At 32.6% G+C, this 11,787-nt stretch overlaps 1 protein-coding gene across 1 annotated transcript; it reads right to left on the reverse strand.

Moving 5' to 3' along the window:
- Window positions 1-598: 598 nt before the first annotated feature.
- On the reverse strand, window positions 599-9,204 carry LOC106472665 (dynamin-2-like). The gene is made up of 4 exons (XM_013933320.2): window positions 9,073-9,204; window positions 5,326-5,536; window positions 1,655-1,731; window positions 599-792 (listed from the first exon to the last, which is right to left on the reverse strand). Exons 2-4 carry the CDS (start codon window positions 5,487-5,489, stop codon window positions 614-616), a joined length of 420 nt encoding a protein of 139 aa, XP_013788774.2. The 5' UTR covers window positions 5,490-5,536; window positions 9,073-9,204; the 3' UTR covers window positions 599-613.
- Between the last annotated feature and the right edge of the window lie 2,583 nt (window positions 9,205-11,787).

An 11,787-nucleotide genomic window follows, 5' to 3' on the forward strand; every position in this document is an offset into this window, starting at 1 on the left:
ATTAACCACCACCATCTTTTGAACCATTCTATCCTGATCGAATAGTGTGATTTCACCGTTATTATTATAGAGCACTTACAACCCAGAAGTGCGAAGTTCTTTTTTTTTGCGGAAACGGGTCACGAACAAAAAATACCGGAATTCACAGTCAATAGACACTTACCGGTTACTCGTCTGCACTGGATAGTTTATTGGAATTAGTAGGCAGAATTAATAGGCGTAATTATGTAGGCTTTCAGCACACTCAAGCTATCTTTGGTTACACAATTATGTTTGATACTTTTAACTACGCATTGCTTAGTTAAAAAAAGAAGAAAGAAAGGAATCTTTGCATTATCTAGTGCTGATTGAAATGATTTTGTATTGGAACAAGTGAGCTAAAAATAACTGGTAGATTAGAAAAACTACAAAGTTCAAGAACACATACTGTCCTGATATGAATTAAGAATACAGGTTCGATTACTATGTTTAATAAAAATCTATCGTTCTTTTTAAAATATTTGCGCTGCTTAAACTTATTAGCTCATATGTAAAAAAAAAATGCGTACCGTGAGGAGAGTAAATCCGCAGGTTGATTGGCTTAGATGAGACGTTTTTATTAGTTCCTGACTTATTAGCTCGTATGTAAAAAAAAATGCGTACCGTGAGGAGAGTAAATCCGCAGGTTGATTGGCTTAGATGAGACGTTTTTATTAGTTCCTGTCTCCCGATCAGTTTCTGCTTCTATTTCTTCTCGTACTTTCTCGAAATCTTTATATATTTTGTTGGGCTGATGCAAAAATTCAGCATACTCTGTTGAAAATTACAGAAAGGATATGTAAAATTTTAGAACTTATTTGAAGTAACTTCATATTTATCTATTTCAAACAAAAACACATTTAATTTGACTTTTAACGACGTATCGATACATATAAAGTACTATTTTACTGTGGTAAGTTACATGTTACTTTAACTGTTGTTGAATTGTCTTGTTCATAAAGTGTTAATTACATCATAGCAAATACTTGTTTGGAATTTGATTCAAAGTCATTTTGTACGCAACAGTTAGTGTTTTTTTTTATCCGCACTTTGGTTTAATGAAACATTTAAGTCCTTAGTAGATGGAGAATATGTTCATATCATATACATTCTGACTCTTTGCTGGTCATTATTTCATATAGAACAAGACTTTTTGTTCTTCGCATCATTTGCTAACTTTCTTTAGCTCTGTGAATATAAACAATATATAGCTTTTCTTTTGTGCTAATTATTTTATTATCAAAATATAATAAATAGTATATGAGTAAACAGTACAAAATATATGTGTGTGTGTTGGTTTCTCGTATACAACAGTTATATGACGAGTAAAATTCACCAGAACCTATAGAGAATTTACGGAAATTTAAAAGCTGGAACCTTCGAAGAACTACACACCTGAATGATAGATTCTCCTCTAAAGGAAGTAAAATTCCAGCATAGAGCTACTACTACGTTAAGCTTTAGGTTATAATGTTAGTCATATATTGTGAGGTATTGCTGTTTTAACTGTTCTGGCGGTAATTTTTAAACCTTTTGTTGTATATATATACATATAGTTACCACATATTTCGATATTCTTACGTCATCATATAGTTATATTTTCAAATCAGTGAATTCTCGCTAGAGTCACGCTTACCCATGGATGGATGATGAAATAACTGAACAATCAGTGGTCGTCTTGTAACAATACCGGATCCTCGGGGTAGAAATTCTCTAAAATTCAATACATATTTGCTGAATATCAAGTTAAACATATAAGACACCTACATGTTAAACTACGAAGTAGTTTGTTAGTTTAAAAAAATGTAACGAAAAAACTAGATGAATGGGATGGAAATGTTGTAAAACATAAGAGAAGTCGGTGAACAGGTAAGGAAACATGTAAAGCCTGTTTAAATGTTGACAAACATGAAACAAGTCGGTGAACATGTAATGAAACATGTGAAGCCTGTGGAAATGTTGACAAACATAAAACAAGTCCGTGAACATGTAATGAAACATGTGAATCCTGTGAAAATGTTGACAAACATGAAACAAGTCGGTGAACATGTAATAAACCATGTGAAGCTTGTGGAAATGTTGACAAACATGAAACAAGTCCGTGAAGAGGTAGTGAAACATGTGAAGCCTGTGAAAATGTTGACAAACATGAAACAAGTCGGTGAACATGTAATAAACCATGTGAAGCCTGTGGAAATGTTGACAAACATGAAACAAGTCCGTGAAGAGGTAGTGAAACATGTGAAGCCTGTGGAAATGTTGACAAACATGAAACAAGTCCGTGAAGAGGTAGTGAAACATGTGAAGCCTTATTACAGATTGTTTTTGTAATTAAAAATAAGTATTCAGTACTTTAATAAACTACAAGAACAAGGAAAATATCCACTGTACTTGAAAACCGTTTAGTAAGCAATTATAATTCACTTGATTTGCGGCTGAAGCTACGACGTAGTATCGTATAGAAACATTTATAATTTTATAGAGATTGGTTATAATTGGTAAGCAGCTAAACAGAGACGTTTCGAGAATTTTCTATCCAATAGTTTTATTAATTAGTCATCCGTCGTTTAGATGAATTTATATTAGAGATGAGATCATTAATTTACCTTCAGTAATGTATGTTTAAACTTTCATATATCACTGATAAATAGACATGTATTTGAATATTGGTGAAATATCTCATGAAAAACAATAAATAAAACGAAGCTTGAAGAGAAAGCTGACGTCATTACAAGTTAGTGGGGTTTCATATCAGCTTCATTATGTGTTCTTCATCCACACAGTCTTAAGTGTAAATACAAATCTCCCTGAAACATATATGTAGAGAAAAAACAACAACTTATGCACGTATATATATAACATTTGAGCGCCAGAGTGAAAATTTTGATATACAATATGTATTTACTTTGACGGCATTTTATTATCATAAGCCTTATCAAAATAACCTACGTCATCCCTTCTCGTTACACAGTGTAAATGATTTATTTTATCTAAATCTCTTCATTGACAGATGGAATTATTCGACTACTCTTTACAACTACATAACACACAAATTGAAATACCCGTCAACTGATGGGGAGTGTTTAAACTTAATTAAAACAATGTAAGTTTAACAGCAATCGTATATTTGAAAGTAATAATCTGAACATAAACTTTATCTCAAAATCTCAATATCGTAACAAAGCTTCTTCATAACCAATATTTGCAGTTTGCTTTCCATCTATCAACAAATAAAGATTTTGAGGTGATCCCACCCTTGGACACCCTACATGTCATTGACCATGAGAAAAGCATGGTTGTTTGAGAAACAATCCAACAACTTTCATGCTTTGACTTTGAAATCCTTTAGAATATCCAACGTTGTCTAAAACGTCATCCTGCCAAGATTGTTTGAGATTTACTCAATAGGGTGGGAGTAATTAACCAACAGGCTTTACAAAATATAGAGTTAAGTTCAACTTGGATCCCCCCCCCCCCTTAGGACATTTCCCATAGTTCATAGCGTTTATATACACATTTTGGTTGAGATTGGCCTAATAGGCTCGGAGGAGTTAGGGTGCAAATAAATACACGATTCGTCTTTATATATATAGATATTGTATAAAACGAACTCTGCACAACAGTATGTTTTATGACATTTAATCTCATTATTCATCTGTTAGTCGTATGACATTGTGCACTTATTCCATTAATTCAAATTTTAAACTGTTGGACTTTTTAGATCTCTAGCATGTACCACTTCAAACAAAAGTTTTTCTGGAGAAGTATCATTGTCCCCTGATGTATAGTTAATTCAACCCATACCGATTTATTTGACTGAAGTTGAGCTAACTGAAAAATTTAAATTTACTAGTTAAATTATACTTTGGATTTAGCAGTTACGTAAAAGCCGATATATAGTCAGTTTATGATATTTGCCAACACCATTGATACACACATTTTCTTTTTTTAACACAAATACATTTTAACAATACAATTTAAAATAACAGTTAATACGAATAGTTATTACAAACAATGATTTATAAACGAAAGTTTCACAAACTTACAAGCAGTATAAAGTCTTCTTTCTAGTCTGGAACTTCTTCGATATTTTATCGAAGGCTCACGATGAGCGAGTTGATTAAGTTGATGTAGGAATAATTCACTTAACGAGAAGCTAGCTAGCTTTGTCCTTCTCGCTGATCACACACCGATATTTTTCCTACCGGTGACGTTAGGTAATGTTTTTTGTAAAAATACTAATGTTTGATGCGAATCCAATGAAGTTAATTGATTTGTAATGTTCGAACTTTGTAAATTCTCCTGGTGAAATATCTGAAGCTTTCCGATTGATAAGCGTTATAACAATCACAATTATAGCTTCCGAAGTTTATAGCACACTGACTATAGCAAACTAATAATAGATACTCTCTCTTTTGGTTATATTTATAGGCGTGTGAAGGCTTTCTAGAAAATTCAGATTTACGTAACAATACTGAGCTATACTTAAACGTTTAGGTACATACATATATTGTTGATTCTTAGTCTCGGGAATCTTCTACAACTTGGAGAATAGGCGGGAGTTTCACAATATATATTTAACAGTATAAGTTATGCATACTTCAAAATATAAACTTAATCTAAACAAACGTTGGTATTAAAATAAATATATAACAATAAATCCGTCACAGGCAGATTTAAAATAATAACACCTAAAAGGCCAAAAGTTAAAAAAAAATCAATTCCATACGAATACGAAACGAACACAAATTAAATATTTCAGTGTTAGCTTTTTATGAGTATTTTTAGCTGCGGCATAGTGGCTCATAGAAGGGCTCTGAGTTTTGTTTGTTTTTCATGTACAAACTTTTAGCTCATAGCTCTGTCATCTCTTGACCGATTCGAGATCTAATTACAGTTTTGGACTCAGGAGGGCAAACCCTTTCGATTGATATATTTGACCATGCCAAAAGTCTCATAGATTAATTTACAATAATTTGCCTAAAAGAATTTCAATTTGAGAGTAGACTGGTAGATACCCTGATGAGTAATAAAATCGAATTGGGTATACGCGCAACCCACGCTTGGTATTGCTGGCACACAAATATATAGCTAATAAAAACGAAAAAACAACAACAACAACACAAAACTCATAGACTAATTTACTCTAATCCTGCCTAAAAGAATTTCAAGTGCAGCGGCTATTGAGGATTCCCTCTTGTTATTTTTTTATTTGTAATTTTTGCTTTGTTAAAGAGTTTTTGTATTGAAGTAATATCATAGCTATTACTTAAAAAAATAGGGAGATAATAACAAATCTATTCTTACTTTCCGACAAAATTTTCCAAGACGCTGCTTTTACCCGCACTCTGTCCTCCGACGACAACTATTTGAGGTAGATCTACGTTGAAAATTTTTGATCCAGCTTGTGAGACTGCGTCTTGGAGCTTGTTCATCATGTGGATTAGTTGTTGCATTCCTTCGTTCGCCATGCCGTTGGATTATTTTGATCTTCAATGAATTATAGATGTGACGCTCACTTATTTAAAAAACAAATAAAACAAAACTATTATTTTTCTATTTTGGAATATACTGAAATTAAAAAAAAACAAACACACAATTAATACGATCGTTTTGTTTGTTTGTTTGTTTACGGTTACAAGTACGGATCCCGTTTTATGTCGTATATAATATTCTATACCATAAAGAACAATTTTTTCAAATGTTTCTCTTTAATAATCAAATTGTACCTACTAATTTGGATACGATTTATTGTGAAATAGCAAGCAAATAATATTAATATAACCAGTTGTAAAATTAAGATTGCTTTCAGAGTCTCAGTGACATTAACTCAGTATTCATATATCATAGCAAACGTACCTAAAGACTTTGAAAATACTAAATTAAGCTTATTTGGAGTGGCAGTTTTCCCGGTATTTTGAAGTTTTAATATTACATTTCATATAAGTGTTATAGCGTAGTGTTAATATTGTTTGTTTGTTTGTTTTGAATTTCGCGCAAAGCTACACGAGGGCTATCTGCGCTAGCCGTCCCTAATTTAGCAATGTAAGACTAGAATGAAGGCAGCTAGTCATCACCACCCATCGCCAACTCTTGGGTTACTTTTTTACCAACGAATAGTGGGATTGACCGTCACATTATAATGCCCCACGGCTGTTTGGTGTGACGGGGATTCGAACCCTCAACCCTCAGATTGCGAGTCGAGTGCTCTAACCACCTGGCCATGCTATCTGTACCGTGCCCACCGATGGTATCGAAACCAGGTTTTTAGCGTTATAGGCCTTCAGATTTACATCTAAACCACTGGAGACCAAACAGATAATAAGACAAAAGATATATCTTAGAAGAAAAATAATGAACATTATTTTACATTTTATTTATTATCTTTATAAACTAAATATAAAATGTAAAACTTACTATGGAAAGCATAAATAACTGAAGAAATTATGTGACAATATTTCATCGACTATGTACACTATTTGTTTTATTTTGATAATGAATAGGATTTTCATGTTCTTGTGCTATTGACAAAAAGAGAACCAAAGGAAATAAAGCAAACAATGAGCTATAAAGTTTTTGTCTTCGTGCTATTTATAGCACATCAGTCATTTCATGCAATGATCAACTTCCTTCAATTTCTTGCCTACTTTTATGTAGTGAATCTATGTTATTGATGAGGTAAAACAAGCGGAACAAGTAATAGTAAATTGATCGAACAATAATGATAAGTCAACGTATATTACACAGCCCTGCGATGGATTTACTGTCTTGAAATGTTAACATGTTCTACAGTAAGTCCTATACGCTGAATCCGAAAATGATATCCATTTTTCTCCATCACGTATAGATTTTTCACAAAACGTCATAATACAATACATAAAAGATAGACCACAACATGTAATGTTGAGGCTAAAAGACGTAGATTTCACAAAAAAATCAGGATGAATGAGGATGCATATTCATTTGACATCAATGATTATCACTTTTCTTTAGTTTGTTTGTATTTTTGTTAACATACATAATTATAAAAAATGTTCATTGTGGTAAATGAAATAATAATTTGATCTAAGTAAGATTTGTAAAAAAAAAAATCCTTACGTGATAGAAAAAATTAATATTATTTTCGAAATCTGCGTTATTAAAGCCAAAACAACTTTTATGAAGTTTAAATTCGCAGGCCTGTGTTATTATTGAAAAAGAAACAGCCAAAAAACAAAACAGAATTTATGCTAAAATGAATTAGAAAGGCTATATAGGTTCAAGCAAAAAAAAAAAAATCTAGTGTGTATTTTATAAGCCTATACAATTAGTATCATTTATTCGTTATACAAATCTAGAGACTGTGAAAAGAAAACATAATTTTGAGATTTTGCTACAATATAAAGAAAATGTATTTATTAAGTAAATCTGAAAACTCAACATCCCATACAATACATCTAAACTAAAATAAAAACAAAACGTCACTATAAGAATAACATTTCTTGAAAAAAAATTTAGCCTCTCAGCACTAGCTTTGTTGATCATAAACGAGTTAGCAAGATGAAATGGATGAAATATTTAAACAAAAGAACTTTTAATTTCTAATTAATTAACTAACTAATTGACTTATTTTTAAAGCATTTTACTTATTATTTGTCAGGCTTTATTTTTGCCCACAGAGAAGATTAAGAACGAAACGGTTTATACAGCAAATTTAGTTCCTTCTTTACCAAAGATCCCAAGTAGACAAATCCTAAATAAAAGTGAATTACACTTAACAATTATATTAGACTTTTGGGTTACTTAGCACGCGTTATAACTACATATGTATTCTCTGTTATTTACCGTTGAATATATAATAATACTAACTGAAGTTTTTGGACTTGTTTCTTTTTGTAATTCCTTTCTAAACGTCACCTTTCAACTTAATGTTTAAAAGACAGATGAAAAAGAACAACGTTTGTACTGCCCTAACGTTGTAAAATGAGTGGTATAGTGAAACAAGTTATGAAAATTACTAAATAGCTTGTTAATACTCAGTTAAAAGCTCCCACTAATATAGATAGTACCTTATATTATACGTTATACGTTATAATAAAATGATTTTGAACATGCAGAGCCAATATAAAATTGAGGTGGAACAACCTGTATCAGAACTGCACTTTGACATTGTTTAGCGTTTAATTACGTATATGGAAAGTGTGATGTCACTGAAAATTTACTGCTTTTGGAAAATGTATATGAAATCCGTTTCCGATGTAAAATATTCATGCACTTAGATCATAAAGATATATTGAGATTGAGAATTAGAATTTCAAAGAGGGGGTATCCCTTTTACCTAATGGAATTGGAGAAAAAAAGGAATGTGGATCACCTTGGGGACCCAGGACCATACAGAAAGCAAGATACAACAAGTCTTACCCCAGCCATAGTAAGCAAAATACTGTGTATTGTAACAGGTGATAATTTGTCAAAGATCAGTGGCTAAAGCCGTCCACGTGTTCCAGGCAATAATACACAACATAATCAGGAAGAATCTCCGTCTGGAAAAGCAGCACAAGCTATGTATACACAAGCTACTTCCATGACATACCATTTTTCAACCATCGCATACTTCAAGCAGCTCAGTAATGAAACGGGTATATTCATGCTATTTCATACTGAGATATGCCAAACACAGCACCTATGGACATATGTGCGATGGAACTGTTGAAACAGGAGCTAGGAAACGGTCGTTCTTGTGCACTAGATGGAATATAGAAAGAAACAAGGAAGGATGGTGTACTTTGGACATGGCAGCCTTACGATGGAGCCTTTTATAATGGAAACTACGCTGTATGGTTGTTGTCAAGAAAAACATGACCAGACTTCGCGACACGAGTTGTAACTGTAAGGACGAGGTGAGGCTCCAAAATTTTTTAAATATAACGTACTCAACCTCTGTATATACATATTGTAAAAGCTCTAGCAGACGCAATGAAGGTTAATAAAACAACCAAAACCTGTGCACAAAAATATACTTTTATATTAGGTAACTTTTTGCTAAATACTGTTTTTAATTAAATATTTTCTCACCTTAAATTCCCTATTTCTTCTGGTTTTTTATTGTGTAACTCCAGTGTTGGGCTTCGTACTACTGTAGCACACTCAATGAACTTACAAGTGCTATATATTCGAATATGGCATGCTCAGTTTAATATCTTATCACTAGTTTCTACCAAAGTACAAAAGTGACATTACGGTATATATATATATGAGTGTGTATGTGTAGTGTTTAATCTGACAGCATGTGTATTGTCAGAGATTCTGGAGTTTTTATCAAGAATTGTTGCTATTGGTTACCTCAATGATTAAACACTGTAACGTCTAATAAGCAAAGCTGTATAACTCCTCTTCCCACGTGATCAGTTTTCAGAACAGGACACAGGAGATTTTATTTACCATCATCAGTTCTGGTTTTTATGGCTTAGATACATTATCCTAGCCAGACATAAAAACAACAAACGAAACAGATAAGGAAAATTCTATGGGCGCCAGGATGCTTGTATATTTTAAAAAGTGTGGTTATTTGGAGCTGTCTGCCAATTTAAATGGATTGTATTCATAATTATTATTTTGTCCATATAATATTAATATAGCATAGCAACAAATATATACTAATTTTGAATTTCACAAAGTAATCCTACAACAGGCTTGGACTTTTTACTCTCATTTACCCATGTAGCGTTTCACTACAATCTTCATACGATGACAGACTTGGCCCTTCTTTATTTTAAAATTAACCAGTCCATTACTTGGTGCTTAAAATTAACTTCAACGCATCATTACTAGCTAATTAAGAACACTAACACAACTCTATTGAACCAATTGAACACTTTAAGAACTTACTGAATAATCCCCATTCTCCAGTACCAAATGTTTTTATGTATATAACTATGACTGATTGCAAACAAGCGCATGAAACTACATTCCACATCATTTCCCCAATTGTCCCAAATGAACAGTATTTTCCTTAGCCTTGCGCTGTATATCTAAATCGAGCTGGTAATAATAAGATTATTTGCTGCATACATGTCCCTGATTTTAAAATGATAGACTAGAGGTGAGACAGCTATTTAGCAACCTCCCCTTCCCTCCCAGATCTTGGGCTAATCTTATCTGACCAAACAGTGGATTTGACCGTCACATTATTACACTCCTACAGCTAAAGAAGTGAGGATGTTTGGTGTAGAGTACCTTAACCAACAGGACATGGTTGGGAGGGGGGGGATTACATATTTTATATAACTTTGAAAACAAATATTGCAAAGAAATGAAATGTAAATAGATTTACCATCAAGCTAGATTTCAACTTGGCAATGTTAATAAACTGATCTGGAAATTAAACCGTTAATCGTACTTCTGTTGTTTTTCCATTTTTTATTACATGTCTGTGGCTCAAGTACACGTAACATAAACCAATGATAACGGTTGAAAAAAAAATGAAAAAAGAACAGCATTTTCTTAAACATAAACAATGAAACATGTCTACTAGCAATGTTTCGTCGTGTTCTCTGTAGAGCCTTCAGGGCAAAATTTAATTTGCTAGTTTGACGACTGATAGATAGGTTCTTGTTTAGAAACGCTGTAATAACGAATCTTCAACATTAATCAGATTCCGAAGGCAACATTTCATCGAAATTAGACATAACATTTTCATATTTCCTTCGAGGGTAATTCGTCAAGCAACAAATAAACACTTTACTCTGTTATAAAATAGGTATTTAACTTGTGATTTTTATGATATTCAAGAAATATATTTAATGTGGAAGTTTCATGAAAGAAATGCCAAATATATAACAAAATTTACTTCATCAGGCCAATTTGTCATAGCTATTTTTATTACATGTGTTTTTCATAAAGCTCCAAATTGTTCAAATCTTCGTTTCATGCACATATTTCCCACTGTGATCTAAACTAGTTTCTATGAATCACCTTATCAAAATATTTACCCATTGTCGATATTGTTTAATCATGCATGACGTTATAGATAAATGTGGTATAAATATATATGTATCAATATGTTTAATGTGGACAATAAGGAGTGTCACTGACCCATTCACCCGTGTACGTTTAAAGGCGTCTAATTAAATATTTGAAAACTAATTAACACTTCTTTTTATGTATAAGGATAGATAGGTTGATATATTTCATTCCTTTTGCCTACTAAGAGAATTGTGTACATATATAAACTTCGAGTATTAAAGGATGGAGGATGCTGTTTTAACTCTGAGTTAAGAAAATGAACACATGTATCCCTAGATGACTCGAAGAAAGACAATGTACTTCGATTTTATCTGCAGATGCTGTGGATTGGAATGATGGAAAAACTGTGAAACACATGTATCCCTAGATGACTCGAAGAAAGACAATGTACTTCGATTTTATCTGCAGATGCTGAGGATTGGAATGATGGAAAAACTGTGAAACACATGTATCCCTAGATGACTCGAAGAAAGACAATGTACTTCGATTTTATCTGCAGATGCTGAGGATCGGAATGGTGGAAAAACTGTGAAACACATGTATCCCTAGATGACTCGAAGAAAGACAATGTACTTCGATTTTATCTGCAAATGCTGAGGATCGGAATGATGGAAAACTGTGAAACACATGTATCTGTAGATGACTCAAAGAAAGACAATGTACTTCGATTTTATCTGCAAATGCTGAGGATCGGAATGATGGAAAACTGTGAATCATTAAAGTTTACTTTTTCTGACTGCATGTAAAGGATCATCGTACTGGTAA

The sequence above is a fragment of the Limulus polyphemus genome, unplaced genomic scaffold (genome assembly GCF_000517525.1).
Source record: "Limulus polyphemus unplaced genomic scaffold, Limulus_polyphemus-2.1.2 Scaffold5504, whole genome shotgun sequence".
NCBI classification, from domain to species: domain Eukaryota; kingdom Metazoa; phylum Arthropoda; class Merostomata; order Xiphosura; family Limulidae; genus Limulus; species Limulus polyphemus.

Excerpts from the sequence above, each read along its gene's own strand:
- LOC106472665 (XM_013933320.2), bottom strand. The coding sequence starts at position 5,489 with ATGGCGAACGAAGGAATGCAACAACTAATCCACATGATGAACAAGCTC. Across the intron at positions 1,732-5,325 it reads TTGGAAAATTTTGTCGGAAA|AGAATTTCTACCCCGAGGAT; the intron begins GTAAGAATAGAT and ends ATTGAATTTTAG. Across the intron at positions 793-1,654 it reads ATTTCATCATCCATCCATGG|AGTATGCTGAATTTTTGCAT; the intron begins GTAAGCGTGACT and ends AATTTTCAACAG.